The sequence below is a fragment of the Pectinophora gossypiella genome, chromosome 6 (genome assembly GCF_024362695.1).
Source record: "Pectinophora gossypiella chromosome 6, ilPecGoss1.1, whole genome shotgun sequence".
Lineage (NCBI taxonomy): Eukaryota > Metazoa > Arthropoda > Insecta > Lepidoptera > Gelechiidae > Pectinophora > Pectinophora gossypiella.
The window spans coordinates 481,946-506,153 of record NC_065409.1 but is presented as its reverse complement, the minus strand read 5'-3'; the positions used below and the strand labels follow the sequence as shown (position 1 = coordinate 506,153).

Genomic DNA, 24,208 nt, shown 5'->3' with positions numbered 1-24,208 from the left:
TTAAAGTTCTTACGTTTTGTTTCACTAACTTTACATACATACTCACGTCCCTTATCCCTAATGCGGTTGGCAGAGACACAAGTAATCAGTAGACAATTTGCGACCTCTTTTGTGTTCAAGCCCCTTGTTTGACAGACTGCATGTACCTTATAATTTTATACTCGTCATTTTTTACGGGTCTAAGATCGTAGGTCTAAAAGGAAAGAGACTGATGATTGACTTAATTTTAAAATGAATTAATAACCCGAGCGAATAAAATAGGCAGCCCGCTGCTATTCAACCTGTTCAACATAATATGTTATCAACTTAAACCAATATACAATTTTCGGAGAGGTTTTTAAATCTCTGCCTAAAATTGATGTCGTGTTCCACAAATTTCACGCCAGTCGTTTGCCCGTCTCTTTTCTTTTCGGCGGATATGAAAATGACAGGTATAACTTAAAATAAAATTAAATGATGTATACTGGAATCTGTACCGAATGGCTATTCCTTATTCTATGCCTATAGTTAATTATTCGCTTAATTTTACATAAACAACATAACATAGTAGCACGCCTCAATCATAGAATAAGGAATAATATTACGTATGCCTCAATCCCTATAGGCATAGGCAGAGGTGTATAAACAATGTATAAAGCACTCCTCGCCAGCTGTGTTACCTAATTCAAGTAATTGCAGATTAATTTGCCCACTATTGATGAATGTTTTAAGTCAATCGAGTTTCATTTGCTTATATGTTATCTTCACCAAATCGCAGTGGAGCAGTATAGTGTAGTATGCTCCATACCCCCTCCGAGGGAAGGCCTTCTTCTTATCGTGTGGGTTGTGAGGTGGAATACCAGCCTCGTAAACCCTAATTTCAGGGTTATGATTGAACCGCCAAAGCCCCCGAACGTGGCTCATGTAACGATTACTCACTTACATCCTTACATCAGTAAATAGTAGGGGAGGCCTGTGGCCAGCAGTGGGACGTATATAGAATGTTTATGTATGTTACCAGGATCTGAAGATATGAATTTTAATTTTGAAATCTATTTGAATATTTTGACGAATGCAGGCAACCAAATGTAGGTCAGTTTTATCGGTGGTCTGACTCTGGCGACATACTTACGTACTTACCTCTTTCTATCATAATTAAATTAATGTATCTATTTATTTGGCCGAATAGTGCGTAGATCCTCGATATTCAAGTCAAAGTAGACGAATACCGAATATTAATCTAATGTTCGTTGCAAGTCTAAAGTAAACCCTTATTTAACACTTGCAATGAGCCATGAATACAACTGGCACACAAATATTTTAAGCTTCGACTTTATTTCATTGGAATAAAGTGCACAAGTCCACTCTCAATCGGCTTTATACCGGTGGGGCATTGTTTAAGGCCCATTTCGGCGACTGCCGACATTTGAGTTTGCCTTCACAGTTCGTTATTTCTGTTTACGCAAACGTAGGTAGTAGGTACCTGACCTATCTGTACTTGTACTACGCTGGCATTCCCATTGATTTGTGTACAGGGAGCGGAAAATTGGGCGATACTGGCTCTACTGTGTAGGAGTTGTACTTACTTATAATGTGTTTCAAATATCATAACGTGATATATTATAGATAGGTAGTGAATAAATCTGGCTAACTCAAGTTAAAATCCAATTTTGTTCGAGGAATGATTCGTAAACCTCCCAAGAGGTAACATTCCACCAGAGTCCGTATGGAAGGAAGGGAATATTTTTAAGAATTTTAATAAGAAATTCCTGAGTGTCAATTTGGGCGCACGCTGTGAATGTCGCATCCGAGCGCTTCGTAACTCGCTCTATTGGAAGTTGCCGTTGGAAGGAGGTCAGTGTGCGCGCGGGAAGTGGGTCAGGGCGGATGCACCGCGGCGGCGCTCGGTCGCGCTCGGGGGCGCTCGGGGGCGCTCGGCGGCGCACGCGCGCACGGCCCATCGATCGCCGCCCACGCGGTTGCGTCGCCCGTGTGCCCCGCGAGTCGCAACGAGACCCGGGCTTGGCCCTGACGATGGCGGCGTGAACGCGCGCCGCCCGCGGCCTCCGGCGGACATGCCGCGATGGCCAGAGAGGTAACTCGCCGCGCGCCACCGGCCCGTTGCCGCCGCCGCTTATGTAACCGACACGCCCGCACATGCTTGTTGTGGATACCACCGCCGCCAGGCTCCAGCCTGCCCGTGCCGGCGCCGCGAGCGCCCGCAGCCGCCCCGTCGCGCCGGCTGACGCGCCCCGTCCTAGTGCTATAGTGTTCACTCGACCCCATCGCTGCCTGCCGATATCTCACACCTTAGAGCTAGGAGCATACATAGAGCGTGTGCCAGCGCCGTCGCCGCTGCAGTGTGCACCAGTGATGGACCTACCAGTGTTGAACTCAGTGCTGTACCTGGTTATGTAGTCGGGATCTGTCCATGTCAGTTCAGACACAGGCATGGAAGCGTGTGGTAGTTGCCGCATTCGCCGTTTCGCTCGCGCACGCGGCCAGGTGTATGCGTCTGTCTCGCTCGCTCTACCGTACCAGCGCTGCACATGCACCCTGCATTATTCAAAATCTGTGCCAAGTTATACAGTGCCCTCCTGTGGGAGGATCCTTTTACGGGACCTTTCTCAATATTGATTAGCTTCAATATTCTATTTTTAATCGTAGCTTTGTTATATTTACACGATTTTACAACAATACCATACAGTCTATCTACATACATTCATAATGAGATTAAGGGATGCACATGAGCAATATTGTATAACACAGTATAAATTAAATCTTGTTCTATTTTCGTCGAAGTATGTAGCATAATCGTAGTAAAGCATCCCTCGTAGCTTCGTAGCGCCACCCGTAGCGAGCTCGTAGTCGATCCGTAGCATAGACATATGTATAGCTTTATGTTATTGGTCACCGAAACGAAAACTCACTTTGGTAATCGTTTACATTACGTGATATTATGAAAAAATTACATAAAATTAATATAAATAGAACAGTTATAAAATAAGGTTTACTGAAAATATCATCAATTTTATTGCGAAGGATATGTCGTGAGTCGTGAGCAATGTTATGTTGTGTTATGTGCTTTTAAAATACCAATTTCGTTACTATTATCATAGTTTATTAATAACAAGTGCTACGGGATGACAGATCAGTTTACCTAGTTCACCGATACGATAACCACACACACACACTTATGAGTATTCCTACTAGGGTAGAGAGAGACAAATATAGTGGTGCGGTGTCGGCTAGGCGCTAGGCGGCGCAATCTGCAGTCTGCCCCTAGATACCTAGCATGCCCAGGACTAGGAGGGGGGAGGTCATTGACCACTAGTACTTTAGACTACCACTAGATACCGATTTTTTTTTAATTTAGAAAAGCATTAGGGATTACGGGCGTGAGTTTATGTATGTGTATGTGTATGTATGTTAGAAAAGCGTTATACCTAACTGTGTTGGTATTACTGTTTTTAATTTCGTTCTTATTCCTTCAATTTTTTTACTTTCGTACCACAGGGTTTCCTATCACGAAGATCAGGGATTTCTTCTGTAAACTGACTTTTGATTCTATAATAATTTGTAAATTTCGTTTGCAAGAAGCTCATATGAAAAAAAGATATATATATTATTAATTAATATATTATAATATACCACCCTAATGGACTAAATATCGAGTCAAGTTTTGTTACATAATAACTCCGTCTACGTATACAATTATCTCATAATGTATGTATATCATGTTAAAGGAAATAGTTTCCAGATTCAAAAAATAAAATAGAAAGAAAATAATGAGTCTATTAGACTTCTCTCTTGTGAAGTCATCATCAGGGTTATTAAGCTGCCTAAAGCGTCAGATATGGCTCAAGTAACGACTACATACTTACTTGAGCAAATGGTGGCCAGGACCGACCCGTGAGTTTTAGTCAATTTAGGTACTTACGTCAAAAATAAAATTATTTCTCGATGGCATTCTGTATTATATAGCTGTTAGTCTCCCAAATATTAAATAAATAAATAAATAGCGCCGGACGAGTCGCGTCTACCATCCATACCAAAAGTGATCCACCCGATTATTTTTCTCAATCCATTTCCTGAACTTTGACTTGTTAATTGCTGAGTTTAAAAAATAAGGAAAAGTGGACATGACTCACTCATAGGCCTTAGCAATAGAGATAGCCAATCCATTCGCGACAATAAACACTTTAAGACCCCGATACAGGTCGCGCCGGCGTGGTCAACGATTCGATTTGCTTCATACAGCGCTTATCACTTTAATCTCCTCAAACGACGACCTGAGCCGAGGTTCGCAAGCAACTGGGCACCCTCAAGTGGTCTTTTTGTACCGGCCGAGAGCCCTCAGCGCTCTCCATTTGTCCGACAAAGTAGTGAATGCCATATGCGGCAAATCTTGGCTCTATTACGAGAAGGACTTAAGAAAAGCGGCATTGTATGTAATCAAGTCCGCAGTCTTCTCTTCAGTGAAAATAGGTGGTACTTATAGACAAGCGTGGTCATTCTAACACCAGAATCAACTAAATAAAGATGTACTTCTGCACAACACGACCGATTCATGGTTACGACATGACATATCGCTACGAAGTCGGCACATCATGACCGCATTTTGCGATGTGACAGAAGCTCCGAAAAGTGGGAAAATGGTCGCTGGGAGACTAAAAGAGGCCAGCATACATACACTCACGTCTATTTCCCACTGGAGTAAACCGATACTTGTATTTATAGAATTCCATTTGCTTCGTTCCTGACATACTTCTCTTGCTGCCTCCACATTCACGAGGAAAACCTGACCCCAAAAACACCAGCAGCATGGAAACATAAGCGGATAGGAGACATAACAATAAATCTTTATTTAAACATCTTATGCAAAAGATCTCTTAGCTATAAGTTAACTGTAAGTATTTTAAAACATAATAACATTAAGCGAACTCCACTCCCACTGACAAACAGAGGAATTGATTCCATGGGGTTTTTATTGTACCAATATTTTCTGTATTTTTATAAAAAAATAAACATTTTACTTAATTTTTACATAAGTACATACGGAAGGCGCGAAATTCATCCGGTAAATTGACTAAAATTCAGCAGTCGGTCCCGGCTACTATTTACTTAAGTAAGTAGTCGTTATTTAGTTGAGCCATATCATGGCCATGGCGGCTCAATAGTAACCTTATTATTTGACGTGACTTATTGTACATGTACTTATTTGCTTTTTTGGAAGGACGACATCATACGGCACGCACGGCACGCAGTATATAACTGGATGTCGATAGCCCAAGATCGTCGGAAGTGGAAAACATGGAAGAAAGAGGCCTACGTCCAAAATTGGATATGAACTTAGGCTGATATAGATAGTTAGGTAGATTGTAGATTTTGCGGCAAACTGCATTAACTACGTGGCCAGTCAATAACCACCCTGACACCAGGGTAGATGCGGGTATTGATCTCGCACTCAAACAGGCGAAGAAGAATTAAAAATGGAATTATACTGCCGTGAGCAGTTATGTGCTGTTCCTGGGATTTTTACCACTTTAAGAACCTCTCCGGCTTTAACAAGGCGCAAAGGTTATGTAGAAAGAGCTTTATTACCTGGTATAGTATAGAGTACAAGAAATATCATTTTGAAGGATTTTTTTTTGTTGACGTGATTTATTGTAGATTTGCCGCAGATAGCATTAACTACTTGGCCGGACAAATGGGGAGCGCTGAAGGCTCTCACCCGGTACAACGTTTAAGACAACAGGCCTGAGGGTGCCCAGTTGGGCGCGAACCTCGGCTCAGGGCGTCGTTTGAGAGGAAAAATATTTGAAAGAATTAATCGACCCTAGGGGGTCGATAGCGATAAGCGTTGATTGAGGGAAATCGTCAACCACGCCGTCGGGGTCGGTGTTGGGGTCCTGAAGTGTTTGGTGTCGCGAGCTGATTGGCTGCCTCTATGGCTAGAGTAATCGGGTGAAAGAAAAGTAGCCAGAAACCTAACTAAGTATTAAAGAGTTTTTACAACAGAAACATTCCTGGGAAAGGCACGTCAAAAGGTCGAGAGTTTTATGTCTGTACGTGAGTGTGTTCTTGCACTGTGGACCACACGAGCACCTACGCGTTGAATCAATAAGTGACCACAAGCAGACGTGACCAAGATCGAACCAACGACCACGCGACCTCTTGAATAACTAAGCACTACAAGGACCATTGGGATACAATCTCATCAAATGTTCCTCGAGTCACAGTAACCACTAACTATACTGGCTTGCTAACGATGTTATTACTAAAGTACCTACTCCTATATTAGACCCTAAGGTCGCATCGAAGAAATTACTTATTATCTATAAAGTCGCCTATGCAGCTGTCTTTTACTATTGTTAAGACTAGCCGAATAACAGCCCTGAGTGCTCCCCATTTGTCTGGCCAAATAGTGAAATGCAATGAGCCAAGTCTAGAGTACCTCACCCTACTACCCTTATCCTATTCTAAGTGGGATAGGAACAACATGTATTTATCTTCCATCCATCTCTGTCAGTCCACAGACCAACAGACACATCATCATCAGTCGTCTACAGAACCTAAGACCGTCAAAAAAACTAAAACCTACTTAGTATAGACCGGTAGCCCGGATACACGTCCAAACAAACGACAATTACTTATGTACCTACTTATTTAAAATTCTATAAGTAGCCGCCAACATTCACAGCTTGCAAAAAGTTATGAATTCACCAATCAAATTGTGACAATATTCGCAAAGCGGCCGCAAACTTTTTAAACTTGGTCGGCGACAGTGGGGCAGAATTAAGAAATACTAATTTGCAGTCTAAGCCGTTCCAAGGAGAGCGGTCGAAGTCTCGAAGAAAAGGTTTTCTTTCGGTTTCCCGATAGAACTCGCGATACGAGCCGGGGGAGAAATTTAATTTGCGCTTATCACCCGCTTTTAATGGCCATCCATCGGTTATTCTCCCCCTTCAAGATTTAGGGGAAAATTGTGCGGATAAGAGTTTTCGATTTCAGATACAGATTTAGTTGGCTGTATCAATTTACGAGTATAAGAACTTAGTACTTATACTTTGTTTGGTTGTGTAATAATGTGGTTTTTAAATATTGATGTATAACGGTGTTGATTGCAGTACTTACACATCATAATTTTATTTTAAGTTGTAAGTACCTGTCACTTTCATTAGATAGGATTCGTACCGTGCGCTCCTGTTTGTAATTTTTTTACAACGAAGGGTTTTCAAAATGAACACTATTGTTTATATTTGATATAGATATTTTTGGCGAAAGATTTTACATGATTTTAATTGACATAACCAGAACACTTTTAACTTTATAGTTTACAGAAACATATTTATTTACTTGCCCAGTACTGATCTATTTGGCCATATATCACTCTTCCTCTCTCTGATTCACCTTCCCTACCTTACTAAATTAGCTCCGATAGAATATTAGGAACTCTAGCTCTACGATACATCATGACACATCAGCAACTAATCAATAAGAAACATGGGTTTCATTTCTATTTAATTTGGGATTCGGTTTCCTCTCACCGTCACTGAAAGCAATTTTAACATGACAAAACCTCACGACGATATCCCCATTGGGGTAGTCAGAGGTGCATTCATCACAAGATGAACTAAGTAGTAAGTACCCACACCTCACCGAGCATTCTGTTAGACCAACGCGATAGGTGGTGAGCCGTATCGCCGTCTATAATGGTCAAGCGAACTGTGCCTAAAAAGAAAGAAATGAATTGACAGTAATTTTGTTCTTCTTTTATGACATTTATGATAGAATGTATGTAATAGTACTACGAACAAAAAGGACACTTACCTCCCCGCACCGAATGAGGGACATTGCAGGCTGCGTTCCCTAAAAACAATAGAGATGGCGTAATATTCAAAAATATAGTGTAGTGGCAGAGGTATATATCATAATCATAATAATTTATTGCAAGTCACAGTTTTACATAGGTAGTAGGTATAAAATAATCGTTGCTTGATATTTGGATGAGATATGGTATAGAATATGTTGCTACCTATATTGCTTCTCTTTATTATGGTCAGAATAATAATGGGTGGAAGATGTGTTGTGCCCGGGTGTAATAACAAGGGTCATCATTTATATCAAAATACAAAGATAAAAGATGCATTATGTCTGTTGTCCATGAAATTAGAAAGTTACATGAAGGCAACTCAGTACAGCGCCATCTATATTTATTTTGAGGAACGTAGCTGGAAAGTCTCTCATTGCAAAGGAAAACATGAAACTGTAGGACTAGGGCCCTGTGCTGGGAGGTTTTCTGGCCACGTCTTTCCCTCAGCGTTACAGATTCCGATGTGGTAGTAGTTTTACAGCTAATTCCTGTAAATACCATCTAATTTTATTTTAAGTTATATCTGTCCTTTTCTTATCCGCCGAAAAGGAAAGGGACGGGTAATCGACAAGCATAAAATTTATGGAACACACGTCAATTTTAAGCACAAATCTAAAACAACCGTCTAAAAATTTTACATCAGTCAATAACCGACACAGTTAAGTAGACAGCACGTCAAACGGATTGCATACAGCGACATACCTTTTGATTCGCCCGGGTTATTCATTCATTTACTCATTCTTCCTAAAATTAAGAGCTGTGAATCATCCGTCCCTTTCCTTTTCGACGGATATGAAAATGACGGATATAACTTAAAATAAAATTAGACGGTGTCTGCAGGAATCGGGGCCAATATGTACTTAATTTGATTTTTTTTTGACGTTCAAAAGCGCTAACTTTGTAAGCCAATTTAGAAAAATAAATATTTTTGAATTTTGATACAGTCATGAGTCATGAGCAATATAATGTACCCACTTTAGGACTCTGTCGCACTAACATATTTGACATTTAGTGAGACTTACAGTTCAATTGTCAAAAAAGTTAATGTGACATGGTACCAAAGTGTATACATATTAATGCTCGTGACCGTACCGCATCAGTCCTCGCTCGCTAAGGGCACCGCTACGCTCTTCAGCCTTGAATTTCTTGCGAATAAACTGTATCGGTCGTTGGTTTAAATTATGATTATGTCGTTAGGTGAGTACGCTTTAAGTTTATTGTTGAAAGAGTAAAGATTTGTTGATAGTGTTATATTGTTAATAATTTTAATAGTGTTATGTAATTAATACTTAGTTGTATAAAATAAAAAAACTGGTAGTATTGTGTCGAAACATAAAAATTATGGAGAATACAGACGCACTTCTTCATATATCTGATTTCTTAGACATCAATTAATTGACTACATAGATATTTGATATAATTTGTTTAGACCCTAGTGTAAAAGAGAAGGTGCAGGTTGTGTCGTATCAGAAGGTGAAGGTTTTGGCGGGACGAAGAGAGCAATGGCGATTACTCCACCGACAAGAGCGCAACTCTTAAATAAAGAGGGAGAGACCCTAGTAGGTCACCCACACATACGCGAGTGTAAAAGCGCAAATCGAGTCGATTTGATTATATGGAGTGCCGCCCTTTGTAATACTTAGTGTAACTCCCCTCAGAGTCAAACACTAACTAGGTACATCACTAATAGGATTGAATCCCTTAATTCAATCGATTCTCAACATTGTCATTAATCCCGTCATAAAGATCCTTATAACCCCCCTTCGGGAATTTTTCTAGGGAGGCACCCACTTGCTTAAATTCAAGTTATGGTAAATCGATGATCAGTAATCAGCTATCTTGATAGGTTATTGAAACCTTTAGGTAAGTATAGGATATATAAATAAACTGATAAATGAATATACCTACATATCATATCATCATCATCATCAATTTAAGAGCCACGCTCTTGTCGGTGTAGCATTTTCCATTCCAGTCTATCAAAGGCCAATTCCTATCATATACCACCTAAATAATAGTAATTGGTATTAATAAATACCTTTTATGATTTCAATACTAAATGCAAGTGTTAGGTACAAGTTGATAGCCATAGAGGCAGTCAATCAGCTCGCGACACCAAACACTTCAGGACCCCGATACCGACCCCACCGGCCGGCGTGGTCGACGATTTCCCTCAATCAGCGCTTATCGCTATCAACCCAATAGGGTCGATTAATTCTTTCAAATATTTTTCTTCTCTGACGACGCCCTGAGCCGAGGTTCGCGCCCAACTGGGGACCTGCAGGCCTGTTGTCTTAAACGTTGTACCGGGTGAGAGCATTCAGCGCTCCCCATTTGTCCAGCCAAGTAGTTAATGTCTTCTGCGGCAAATCTACAATAAGTCACGTCAAAAAAGTACAAGTTGTCTTCTGTCCACCCGGATAGGGAATAAAGGCGTGAGTAAAATATGAGCGAAACTTAATAATACTACAACAATGATATATTATTGGACATTAGCACACTATACGTAGTACAACCCATAAATGATGGACGGTAGCCAGCCGCAAGCGTTTCGAATAAAATCGAATATTAATGTTTTTTTAATGACAACGAACTAAATATGTTTATTGACATAAATGTCCTTCTAGTACGAGAATCTGTGTCAAGACAAACTTTAAGAAAATTACACTGGTAGGTACATAAGAATGCATATATATTTTTAAAGAATATATTTTTTATCCCAACCGAAAATAGATACAATTCTATTCCTCGCGGCAAATCTCCAATCCACAGTACATAACATACATACACAAAAATAACAAAAAAAATGTTTTTGGAGGTAAAATCACACTCCCGACACATCACTATATAACGCCGAGTGCATATCCACTACACGATACCACTGGTTGTAACTTGTAAGTCATAACTTCATAAGTCCATATCCAACGAGCAACTCATGCAGAACACGAACTGAATACATCTCACAAAGCTTGCATAAGATTCATGAGTTGCAGCATAACTAGGCAGTCCGGATCAACCCCGACTACAAGCGACTACGCCGACTACGCCCGACTACATCCAACTGTTACGTGTCATAAATAACTGTTGTCGGTTAAAGCTGCGCTTAGCCTCGTAGCAAAGCTCTACGCCGCGTAGCGAGGTACCGACCTCGTAGCCCGTAGACACAGCCGTAGCGCTATAAAGCCGAGGTTTCATGGCGTGAATACTAAAATGTTAATATCAAAAACTTGTTTTCTTTAATATATACCGTGTTTGTTTTCATCATGTAATATTCCGTTTCAACAAAGACGGTTCAGGAATTTTCTCTTCAAAAGGGCAGAGTTTAATAAAAGACATAAAGTTTAAAACTGAAAAATACATAATCTCTCGGCAATATCAATTCACGTCATGATCTAATCGCGTACGGAACGTAAAAGAACGATTCGCGAAGAAGAATCTGATTCGTTCGTATTTGGAAGCGGTTGGGACTCGGGAACATCGGAAAAGTGCATCATCGGCGTTGCTAATTTGAGGATCTTACGGCGCGGGAGATTACGGGCTCGCTGCAGTGCGGGGCGGGAGTGGCGGGGGGCGCGGGGGCCGCGAGGGCTGCGGGGGACGGAGGGGGGGCGCAGGCCGCGACCCGGTCACGTTGGGCGCGCCAGTGCGGCCGCGGCGCTCCGCCCGCGCGCACCGCGCACACACAACACCCCACACACATACTACGATTGCACCTACTATTTTTTTATCTACTATATTAATCTTACTATTAATTATAGTGTCGTGAACGGTGCGCGAGCGAGCGTGTGTTAGTTACCTGTGAACTGTTAGTGCGAAAATGATAGTCGAAATTCAGCAGGAGGTAATTTACGCCTTTTTACTTCGTCGATAAGTTATCGGGGGAAGTCGTATATCGCGCGGTCGCTTGTAATGGATTTTTTACGGCGAGACGAGTGCACCGGACGCGACCGTCGACTTGTGCGAGTGATGAGCGTGGCGGAGGATGCGAGCGAGCAAAGTGATAGCAAATAGCGGAGGGGGGTGGGGGAAAAGTTTTTTTAATATCTGTCAAGTTGAGAAGTCCCGGTCTAGATTAAAGATCGTGCAGGCGGCGATGTCAGTGGGTCAACGCACAGTGCGTGGGGGCGTGTCGGGTGCAACGGTGCACGGTGCAACCGTAGCAACTTGCGCTACGCGGTAGCACCGTAGCACTGTTACAATGTCTCGTAGCAGCTGCTCCACTTTACTCCGTTTTGATTTATATTTATTCCAGGGTTCAGCTGGTACAAAAGATATTTTTTTGTGCATAATCAGATCATACATTGTACAACATTCATAGAATTACCACGATGTAACGAATTGATCTTTTTTTATTATTTCGTTAAACTAAGTTCTAAGATACAACTTTGGTACTTAGAATACCTATTAAAATTATTTTCTAGATAAACTATAACAATAAATTAACTAAACCATCTACTTTATGCACTAGTCTAGTTAGAAGATAATACGATATACAATAATGATGTAGTGCTCTACTATCGGTCGCCAGTTGAGCCCTAGATTCCCTTTAATTCCTGTAACCTAGTGACCTAGGCACACAACTGGAGCAATGCCCACTCTCCGCCCAGGTCGCAGGCTAATGCTGATTTTGATACTTGTATCAGACATTATGTATCGTGAATGCAAATTGCAACAAACGTCAATATTATAAAATACTAAATCCTATATTTTATATAAACGTCCGACATTTGATTCATTTCTCTCTTGATTAGGCCACTAATGACGAGAATCAGAATCATTTATTCAACTTAATTATCATGGATAAACTTGTTCAAGGCCAATTAACATTTTTGAAAAGAAATAGTCGGTTATAGCTACTTTTCTAAAGCACAGGTGTTGAATATTAAAACTAAGTGTCTCGCCAATTATATGTGGGTACAGCATGCGTTAATACTAATGTTCAATCATTATTACTAATATGTAGTTACACTTAAAGTACTTTAAAGAAATAATAACTTTCCAATTAATACCTTACTTACAGTTCATTTGTATATATCTATCATGGACACAGCTTGTTACTTTTATAATAATTTATGGATCGTATGGTTTATAATTTAACAAAACATGAGGAAACCTACATTCTCCAGAATTACGTGTCGGAGGTATGTGACCTAACCTGTATTAGCGTAATTTTCCGTTCGGGTTGGAATGTCAGACAGGCAGTCGCTTCTGTAAAAGATGGACCTGTCAAATCGCCTGGTTAGGTAAGCGGACTGTGTGAACAGGGGAGATGATGATTTGCAATAAAAAATGCCTTTAAAAGGTTGCCGATGGTAAATATTGTCGCCCTATAATGAATACCACATTAAATGTGTTCCTGTGGATATCTATTTATTAATCCCAAAAATAAGTTATACCTAACAAACCAGTATTCCTAGATGTTATTATGGGAAAGTAAAACTATTATGCTAAAAAACGTTATGCAAAAAGGATTATGATAATTAAAATTATGACAAAAACATTTATGCATTTTAAGAGAATCCCAAATTAGCATTATGCTCACTCTAATAGTTTTGTAACTCTATGGTATAGCACGCGAGGTGCGTTTCGTATCACAATTTGACGGTTTCACTTCGATAAATTATGATCTACCGAGGAATGATACGTTAAATTGTAAGCAATATGATACGATTCATAATTATTCGACAGTTCACAATCTCGCGAGATTCAAATCGATAGATTATAATCAATTTTACGGTGACATTATTATATATATATTATTTATTATTACTATTTTCTTATTTTATTTTTCTTTTTATTATTGTTCATGTCATTATATGTTTATTGCACCAGCCCGTGCTCCAATGCATTAACTTCTTTCACCCTAAGGTTGCCTGGCAGAAATTGCTATTTAGCAATAAGGCCGCCTATTGTACTTATGTTTTTATTCGTATGTTTATGTCCTTTGTATATGTCGTTGTGCAATAAAGTATTATTGATTGATTGATGTGTTCCTGTGGTTATTAAATAACTTGTAATGTATACCTTCATTGATTTAAAATATGTATTGCTGTTGCAGTTTCTTGTCTTTTCTTCTCCTCAGCCATAACACCATGCGAAATGACGTAAATTCAAAAATCATTGACCTTCAACAAGTTTATCCATCATAATTACGATGAATAAATGATTCTGATTTCTGATTCCTACGCGATTTTTTCCAACAAAACTTCGAGTCGTTTCAATTAAATTTAATCCGGGTCAAAATTGAGACCATGTTTTGTTAACCAAAATCACATCTGGATAAGATTTTCACACAAAGAGGTTTAAAATGTGGTGCATTATAAGGTTCATATACTACTCAAATATTCTTACTTCAAAGTTTACTACTTACTCGTAAGTTATCTAAATATTGTAAAGCACATTACAAGACAAAGGTTACACATAGACACGCTTACTCTTTAACTGTATATCTACTTTAATATGATACGGTATCAAACCGCACGATAGTCGATTGATTAGTACCGGCATGCTCATAAATCGACCGTCTCGTGCAACCTTTTCATACCATATTAAAGTATACAGAGCAAGCCACTAAGTTAGCATGCTATTTTAGTGTTATGTCCAAATTCTCCATCTGCAGCTGCAGTAGTTTTAAGCCGATGAGACGTTCGTTATGTCAAAAATGACGATTCAAATTGTAACTATGTTACCTACTAAATAAAGATAGCTTTCATTTATAGCCAAAACTTTGTTTAGAACGATAAAAATATAGATTTAAATAAAGCATTATACAATTTTTTGAAATGATAGGAACCTAATGTCTTTTCAATAAGATTTTTTAGAGATAGTTTTGTCACTGATTATTCATCATCAATTTAAGAGCCACGCTCTTGTCGGTGCAGCATTTTCCATGCTACTTTTTAGGGAAAAATAGGGCAGTGTTTTCCCTCTGATTATTAAGTTTAATAAATAATTAATTGCTGAAAAATCTTGTTTGCTGAATCATTAACACCTTTCGGGACAGACCGTCAAGAGACGAGCATAAAAATCTGATGTGACAAATTAAAATCTGTCGACGATAAGGACGTGTTACTACAAATAAGAATCGTAAAATAATGCATTCACCATCAATCTGTTTTCAATTATGAACGTACCTACAAGCGTTTTGTAAAAGTTTATAATTCTATACAACACAGAAGTTATAACTTACAGTATCAAAATCACCATTATCTCACGGCCTCTATTATTTTATGTTACCAATACCGATTGTTTATATTTAAGTACTTTTTTCCGTGTATCTCTGCCTACCTCAACAGGAAATGGGTGTGTGTGTATATTTATGTAATATGTAATGTTTCCAGGAGGTTAGAGGAAAGAGGCCTTTCAAGATATGGGACAGTTCAAGGAACGTGAGGAAGGGGTTGGTGGTCACTAGCTTCGAGGAGCTCATACACAGAGGTCAGTACTATTCATATACACATGCTAGTTATCCCTAATGGGGTGGGCAGAGCCGCAACACTTACAGCCACTCTTTAAGTTCTAAAATCGATATGACGAACAGTATGGTGATAGATGATCACCCTAACGCCCATGTGATCTGACTGTCGGTTTTCACGACAAACCCGAGAAGATAAGCTGCTAAACACACGATACACTGCACTATACACTCCACTTAACACTTCACTACACTGTTATTGCACTTCCACTATTTTTTTACTTTCACTTATAATCCCGTGCATGACGTGAAAGTCAACTAAGAAACTGTACATTATGATAAGTAGCTAGTGGCTCTACCCAACCTGATAGAACTTTCGGGCGTGAATTCCGTCTATCAAGCCACGTGGTTACCTCAAAATCACGCAAAACTGTTCTAATTAGTTATTCTAAATTCAAATCCTCTGATGTTGGTGTAGGTCGAGTAAATCTCATTTTATTTTTTTCGTATTTTTTTATATTGTGTAGTGTTAGGTCATGGATAGTACACGTAAAAAAGCTTATTATAAGATTAATGATTACCTAAATGATAAAAATGTCTGGTATTAAATGTGTTCCTCTAAATATTAAATAACTTGTAATGTATACCCTCATTGATTTAAAAAATGTGTTGCTGTTGCAGTTTCTTGTCATTTCTTCTCCTCAGCCATAACACCTTGCGAAATGATATAAATTCAAAAAAGAAAATTTCTCAAAGTATTAAAATAGTAGAAAAAACAAAACAAGAGAATGTGTTTTGACATATTATAGTATTTTTTAAATTAAAATGTAACATTATTGGCAGGGGTGTATAACCCACTCCATATATTAAGATATAATTTTTTGTATTATTCTTTAAAATAATTGCAGTTATGTTGTCTGGGGCATAGAGAACTGGAATTTCAAGTACCTACCCACTAAGTTAAAAACGAAAAATGCACTCTATAAATAAAGTTACGTTTAAAAATTTTCGCAGAATATCAAGTGGCTTTTACTACGACTTATCTAAGAGTGCTTTTTCTTTAACTCTTTCCCCGTACGTAGCACCACTGTTATCTATCCCGGCTGACTGCACTAGTCTCTCGCAGAGTCAGCCAATCTACCCACTAATTACCTACATAGTGCTCAGCCAGACCTCGTCTAATTATAACCAACACGGTATTTGACTGGGTCAAAGATAAATTATAAAGTGTCAATCTAGAAGTGTGGAATCCCACATTCTCGAAAAATGCGACAGGTATGTGACCTAACCTGTATTGGGCTGGCATTGCCTTCTCAGGGTGTATAGTATATACACCCACTCTTTGCTATGTATCAGTCCCCTAAGGGGGCGAACTTATGGCCATGACATGAACCGAGCACTTATTCTGGAAACCCAACACAAATATTTCTACAGAAAATAATAATGATTAAGTACTAGTAGCTTGACTATTTGATGATTAAGTATGTTAGTCCATAAATCTGTACCGTCGGTGAAAAGTAATACAAGTCCAAAATTCAAGTTTTGAGAAAATCGGGTTTAAAGTTAAAAACATTCTAGCTCGCGACTTATAAGGAATAATGGAACAGAAGTTAGATGTGTCGATAGGTGATGATGGAAGGTTTCTTTTCTAATATTTAGTTATATTTAGAACCTAAACAGAAATGGTAGAGGATCAAAATAAATTACATGTATCACTTGACACCAACTTTTATACCGTGTAAATTGATACAAGTCTACTTATACCTTTTTACACACATAACTATACAAAAGTCATCGTTGATATATCATATTCCAATTAATAATTTTACAGTCTTATTCTACAAAAAACAAAATGTTTTGGAAGAAAGTTTATTTCATAAAGTTGTAGAAAGGCAAAATTCTATTTATTTTCTTTAAAAAGTAAAGAAACTTAACTTATATCAATTGACACAAACGATAAACTATAACGAATTTGTGTCAAGTGGTTTAACATGACTTATTTTTCGGTTTTATTATGTAAAATGATACATGTTTAAGGCCGCCTATTGTGCTTATGTTTTATTCGTATGTTTATGTCCTTTGTATATGTTGTTGTGCAATAAAGTATTATTGATTGATTGATTTATTGATGTTTTTACGAATTTCTAGTAATAAATACATATAAAGATGGTACACGTATAATATAGTGTAAGGTAGCGTTAATAAGATATTTTTTTATGATTTTACTCTCAAAACTCATAAATAACCGGTCAAATTAAAATAAATAAATAAACCCACCACTGCTGCCCGCTACAAACATATTTTGTCCACTACACTACGCCCCTAATCAAAACCACTTTTGGTTCATTTTATGATAAATTTTTCCACCCCTAACAAATGAAGGTAAGAGGGATCATATTAAGACTGGTTATTAGGAATGTTTCGAGCTAGTCTGGCAGTATGACCTGGAGATAAAGGTGATGTACCTACGTACTTTTAAACCAAAATCACACAAACGGGTAAATGTTACTTCTTTCCTGCTGAAACTATTTAAAAGATCACAACTCATTCCACAATCAAAATCCCCTAAAGTAAAGTAAAATTCGATATTTCGAATTATCAAAATTCCCGGTGTAATGGTAGCCCGCAACATTGACAGAACGATAAACGGAGTCGAATCAATGTTGACGATAAGAATAGGTAGTGAAAATGAAGATCATTGGTTCACCTCTAAACCTATAGGTTACACAGGGCTATCCTCAGGGTAGGTCTTATCACCTTTACCATGGTCTGTTATGGTTAAGCTAAATGAGCTCGTTTCCGCAAAACTCTACACGTAAGCACACGTGGGGGACTTTCCGCGTATCCTCACGTATGGACCACTATTGTGAAGTGGGCAAACTTCCCGCTATATTATCATCATCCTCCTGCCCTTATCTCACTCTAGATGGGGTCGGCACAACATGTAAGGGCAAATATCCCATCTTCTTCCCTTCTATCGTGTGGATTGTGAAGTGAACTACCAAGCCCATCAACCCTGGTGTCAGGGTTATAACTGAGCCGCCATAGGCCCCTGACTTGACTCAATAAATACTCGAATGTCCCATATGTAATATTATTTTAATAGGCTCAGTTTTCCGCATAAACGCAAGTGGTCCATTATGCGTGCTTTTATTGACTATGTAAGCCAACTAACTCCTTTCAGAAGCTCAAATACCTCCTGGGATTTTTACAAACTTTGTGACCTGGTTTAATTAAGGGGTTATGCCCGTGGTGTTGCCAATTATTTATTCTAATCTAATCTATCCTACAAGATCCCACTGCTGGGCAAAGGCCTCCCCTTCCTCTTTCCATTTTTCACAGTCCTGTGCGTAATTCTCTCTTATGTAATCAAAATACAGAAAAAAAATATTACTGGTGGTGCTCAAGAGTTCAGAGTAGTTATTCCCTTTATAAAAATGAGGAAGCTCGACAAATTTACACCATTCAACGTGTTTGAGAAACTGGTAATCTTCTCTTGAGAAGATATGGCAGATCCCGATGCTGCCGATGCCGAGCTGGATCCCAGTAGGACCTTAAACCCAAAAGTATGTACGATCATCTACGGCTGTGTAGGTTCAAAAATACCACTACCGGCGCTTGCATCAAATATCTAACCAGCGTGTATTGAATGGCTTGCATATTAATAGGAGCTCGATAATATTTGGAGCCATTATTTCACGTCTACAACCTCCTTAGCAATGAAGGCAGCATTCAATCTGCCACCGCTTAACCTGCATGTAATCAAGAAAACTATGTAAAACAGCTATGCTTCGAGCTAAGGGAAGGAGACTAACGACAGTTATGACAAATCTCAAATACCTCTTGACTAACCCTGCCATGGTGATAACGACGCCATGATCAGGACCCACAACTTATTGAGGTACTATTATTAAGTACTACAAGGTGGTTATAGCAGAAAGAGAAAAAACACGGTTTGGTCTGAAGTACTAACGTAACCTATACCCATTCGCAATGCGGATCAGATATGGTTTGCTGTGGCTCTAGACAAAATGGCTTCCCATAGACAGGTTTATGCGGAGGTCACCCTAAAATACACACTGGTGGCGCATGGAATCGAACTTGTATGTATCATTTTGTATGTATCATCAACACGACATTTTATTGATATCCAAGATCGTATTTTCTGAAATATTTTGATATATATTAATTTATATTACTTTTCACGAAAAAATAAATTTGGTGTTTGATGTTACAACTAAAATTATATCATTAAACACGGACCGTGAGAATTCAAGGATGGCGTGTATTTTAATATATGTTGAGTTGCATTTACTTACACCAAAATATTTAATGAAAATCTTCATTTCACTTTGATGCAAGTTAAGATGAATTATGTTACACGTGTTATAACAGCATGAATCCTTCACAAACAGTACTTATATCACTAAACACAAAAATTATCTCCGTATTTATAATAGCTACAGTTACGAGAATTAGACAGAAAGAAAGAGAATTTTTTGAACATGAAGTATGTGCTAATAACTCAAAAGTGATACAACTCGAGTTGTATTACTTTTCACCGACGGTACAGAAATTACGATGAATAATTTCTATAAAATTTAAAAGCGATATTTTGGAACCTAGTTCATTGTTTCTTGCGAGGTCAAAATCAAAATGCATTTTGATTTAAGTAGTTTCCCAACGAATGACAGCCGTCTACAGAATCTACATGAATGCACTATAGCTTTAGGTGGAGAGCTCACAAAGTGCAGAACCGTTGAAAGCCGCCCGATCACCAGCCGGTCTTTGGTCTAATTATAACGGACTGCATTAGGGTTGCCACGCACGTCCAGCAGGTCAATAGGGTTAGCACTCAACTGACCTGTTTACAGAGACGGAGCCAGAGTGGCACCCGGCGCGGATATATCATAAATTCGTTATTGTAGATATACAAAAGTGATCCACACACACACACACGATTCACACAAGATCACGCCAATTACCGTTGGGGTAGGTAGAGAGTTGAGACCAAGGAATTCCACCTACTTACTACGATCTTGACACACCACTTTCGCACGAGCATGCATGTAGTCTTTGATGACACACTTCATGTATCGGTTTAAAGTACTCTTGAACTGATCTTTTTTAAATATATCCTGGATCTAATCGCGGTATGTACACCTAGGACTTCCTTCGGCGCGCGTAAATTAAACAATTGATAAATGTGGAGGAAGCAACAGAAGTGTAGTGTAGTGTAGTGTAGGATCTCTGCTTAGCCCGGCAAATAGGCAAAAGTGTTTATGTATAACACACACCTGTAGAAAAAAAAACTATAAAATTATGGATCTACCTACTCTCCACTCCAATCTCATCAGTCATCCCGTGATCATGGCACTTGCAATTCCCATTTAAACGCGGTAAGAACCCGTTATTATGTGCTTTAATTATCACACACTTGTGTTTAAATATTTTCCCCTATCGCCCCTAGGTACGCCTCTGTCCTATTTACAGCAGGATACAGCTCGGAGCTCATTCAGTTCAGTCCACCGGAAGACCTCGCTCAAACACCACGTGGATTATTTTAGCGTGCTACTTCTGAAATAAGCGTGCGAAGGAATTTAATTTGTAACTTGGAGCTTTTGTAAGGTTTCATAGAAAAGTAAGCGTAGTTTAGGATCGTTAGTTAGGTAAAGCGAAAAACTAGGTGAGTAAGTAGTTACTTAAAAAGTTCTTAACAACGACTATAAAGTACTTAATTAATAAAAATGTGATAAGCTTTCAAGTGTTTGATATTTATGTCATTCGTCTTTTATTGAAAGTGTCTTTTTAGATTTCTGGTTTTCAGGATTTATTATAAGGGTTGGTCAGGAGTGGGTGTAGATATAATTACTGTACACCTCTACCTACCACTTTAGGGATACAGGCGTGATGCTATGTTATTTCTTATTAAAATGTCATAATATCACTCACTCACACTTCACTTTACTTTGCGTTATCTTCATTAAATTAAGAGCTACCCTCCTTGTCGTCGTCGGTGTAGCATTTCCTATCTGTCCCTACACAAATCTTGCACCAAGACACGATTGCATTCTCTTCAAATTAACACAAACCCTAACATTAGGTACCTTCGACTGCACTGATAAGACACTTATTAATAAATATTAATGCACAGGAAAAGAGAAGCTATCGGTCGCTGCGAGCGAGCCGGTGCGGCTGGTGTTGGAGAGCGACGGCACACAAGTAGAAGACGGCGAGTACTGGCGCACTCTACCTCCCAACACTGTGCTGCTGCTGCTCCGCGCTGGCGAGCGCTGGTTCCCCACCGGCGTCGACGTCATCAAGGCTGGTCAGTACAATACATAACGATGGCACACAGGTGGTAGACGGTGATTACTCGCGCACTCCGCAACACTGTGATGCTACTAGTTCCCCACCAGGGTCGACGTCATCAAGGTTGGTCAGTACAATACGCAGCGACGGCACACAGATGGAAGAAATCCTTTTCAACCCCAACTTAACCTCTTGTTCGTTCGGTTTTTTGTCTTCTGAGGAGCCAGGACATCGAAGCCGGTCAGTACCTTCAATAATATTAATTTACAGGAATTCTACCGAATTCATTGCACAGTCCGATGATACGTTCAATGAAGGCGCACGACGAGAATAATTTCGTAAAATCTGGTCAGTATTATGAAATCCAGTACCCTACGGCTGAGCTGTGATGATACCTCCGCTGAATGCTGGCATCCTAGTGTCAGCGTCTCCAAGGTTGGATGAGTTCCATTCTTTATACTGCCTACGAAATCAACATACTTAGTACATTGTCATTCCGAATCTGCTAGTCAAGGAGTTCAGTCAATGTTATCGAGATTAGTCTGAACTAGTCTCGTTGCATCGACCACCAATCTGAGGCAAGTACATTTTCCAATTATCCTCGTATTTAATCATTTTCAATCTGTGTTTGTGGCCAAAGGGATCGTTACTATCCTTGAAAAAGAAACCTTTTCATACATCATTCATTCAGTAGTAGACATGAAGTAGAGTATAAATATAAAGACTAGCGTTTTGCCGTTTTCAGCGATATCAGCGATCCCAAAGATAGTATGCGAGACGATCCACGCGCTAGAGCTACACGATGAGACGCCTTCATGGAAGATCATGGACAACAAGGGGCGCGTCACGGTGGTGCTGCACTGGGACCAAAGGCCCGCGGCCTCGCCCGCCGCGCGCTCGCCCAGCAGACAGCCCAAGCCAGGTTAGTACACTACTTCCGACTACCCCAGATGTAGAGGCTTCCGGAACATCCCATCCAGCCATAATTGCTAATGCACTATTTGATAGATAGACGAGGATGCAAAGTCATTTGTGTAATTTCAAAAAAACAACTTGTCACATTTTTTGGTGTTTGATATTGCAAGATCTGATTTTGTCAGATTTTATGTCATAGTGAGTAATCTTGAAGACCTAGAAAAAACGTCTGCTATTGATCTGTTCAAAAACTGAAAATTTCACCAAGCCATCCCAATCTTATGTGTTCCTTGTACCCAACGCAACGCAACAAATACCTATTATGCCAAATTCGTTCACCTATGAATATGCACCTGATATATTGCTTGATCGAAAATAATAAGCAAGATCTTTGTGCGGGTATGTAATTGACTTTTTTTGTGCAGACCGGCGGCCGTCACTCGTGATCCAGACGTCGCTAGACCGGCCGCAGCCGCCGCCGCCACACATCACGGTGGTGAACCACGATGAGCCGGGCCCCGCGCCGCGCCGCCTGTCGCGCTCCGCCGGCTCGCTGGAGCACGCGCACGTGCACACAGCCGACTGCCGTACACATGCCCCCCACACGCCGCACCAACCACCGCACCAGCACGCGCCAAGACCGCCGCCCGATGAGTGCGACTTCCACTGTTGCGCACTACATGAAGAGGGCCGCCGCATAGCCGTACATAAAAGCGTCGCTACCTCGCCTATACAGGTCGGTTTTTGTAATGTCAATTATGTTTTTCATCTGTAAATTTTCGTTGTTAAAATCACGAATGAATGTTTGTGGATTTTGGATAATCTATAGAAATTCATGTAACCGTTGACTTGACAGGACGCGCAGCCGCGGGCGTCTCCCCAGGGCCGGCCGAAGGGGCACGTGCGGTTCCTAGACGCGGAGTCGGCGCGGCGCGGGGAGCGGGACTCGTCGGAGAGCGAGACCGAGAACACGCTCGTGGAGGATGAGGCTGTTACCTCCGAAAAGTTTCTGCTGCTCATCGACCAGCTGAGCGTCGACCAGAAGCGGCATCTCACCATCAAGGACATCGGTATCATCCTCGAGCGGCTCAGCTCCAAGATCCTGGACGTAGAGCGACTAGACCGCGAGTCCGAGTCGGACGACTGCTACAACTGGACGATCAAGGCGACGATCCGCGGCGACGCGCTGCGCGAACTTGGCGTCATCTACAACGGCAACTACTACGCGATCAGCGAGCACCCCGGCTACCGGGACGAGAACGAAGAGGCCGCGGACGAGGCCGAGGAGGAGGAAGAGGAGGACCGGCTCTGATCCGGCCTGTGCGGCGCCGCCGCGCCCGCCGCCGCCGCCGCCGCCTCCGCGCTGGCGCACGCGCTCTGCCGCGTGGCCGCGCGCTGAGTCGCCCGGGGCACGGCTCGCGCCGCACCGCCACCCGCGCCGGCCCTAGTTATATATAGCGGATTATTGTAAGTAAAACTGACTTCCTATCGATTTCTAAGGTGATTACTTAAGTGTACGAGCCGGTTCGGATGCCGTGGTCTGGACCCCGGACGCAGTGAGCCACGAATGTTTATAATCGAGATTGTCGTCAATGGTCTTAGATAAATAAATAAATTACACCCGTGTTAGCGACAAACAAAGTGTCAAAGTGGAAAAGGCTTTTGACCGTGTGCCCCGAAATACAATATACTGGAGTCTCAGAAGGAAAAAT

At 40.4% G+C, this 24,208-nt stretch overlaps 1 protein-coding gene across 2 annotated transcripts; it reads left to right on the top strand.

Moving 5' to 3' along the window:
- Positions 1-1,952: 1,952 nt before the first annotated feature.
- On the top strand, positions 1,953-23,808 carry LOC126367342 (uncharacterized). Of its 2 annotated transcripts, none has more exons than XM_050010831.1 (6): positions 1,953-2,074; positions 15,196-15,292; positions 21,424-21,597; positions 22,327-22,503; positions 22,922-23,232; positions 23,353-23,808. In XM_050010831.1, exons 1-6 carry the CDS (start codon positions 2,063-2,065, stop codon positions 23,806-23,808), a joined length of 1,227 nt encoding a protein of 408 aa, XP_049866788.1. In that variant the 5' UTR covers positions 1,953-2,062. The 2 variants fall into 2 exon arrangements, with proteins under 2 accessions (XP_049866788.1, XP_049866787.1); XM_050010830.1 differs by lacking the exon at positions 1,953-2,074 and adding an exon at positions 11,620-11,696.
- The last annotated feature ends 400 nt before the right edge of the window (positions 23,809-24,208 follow it).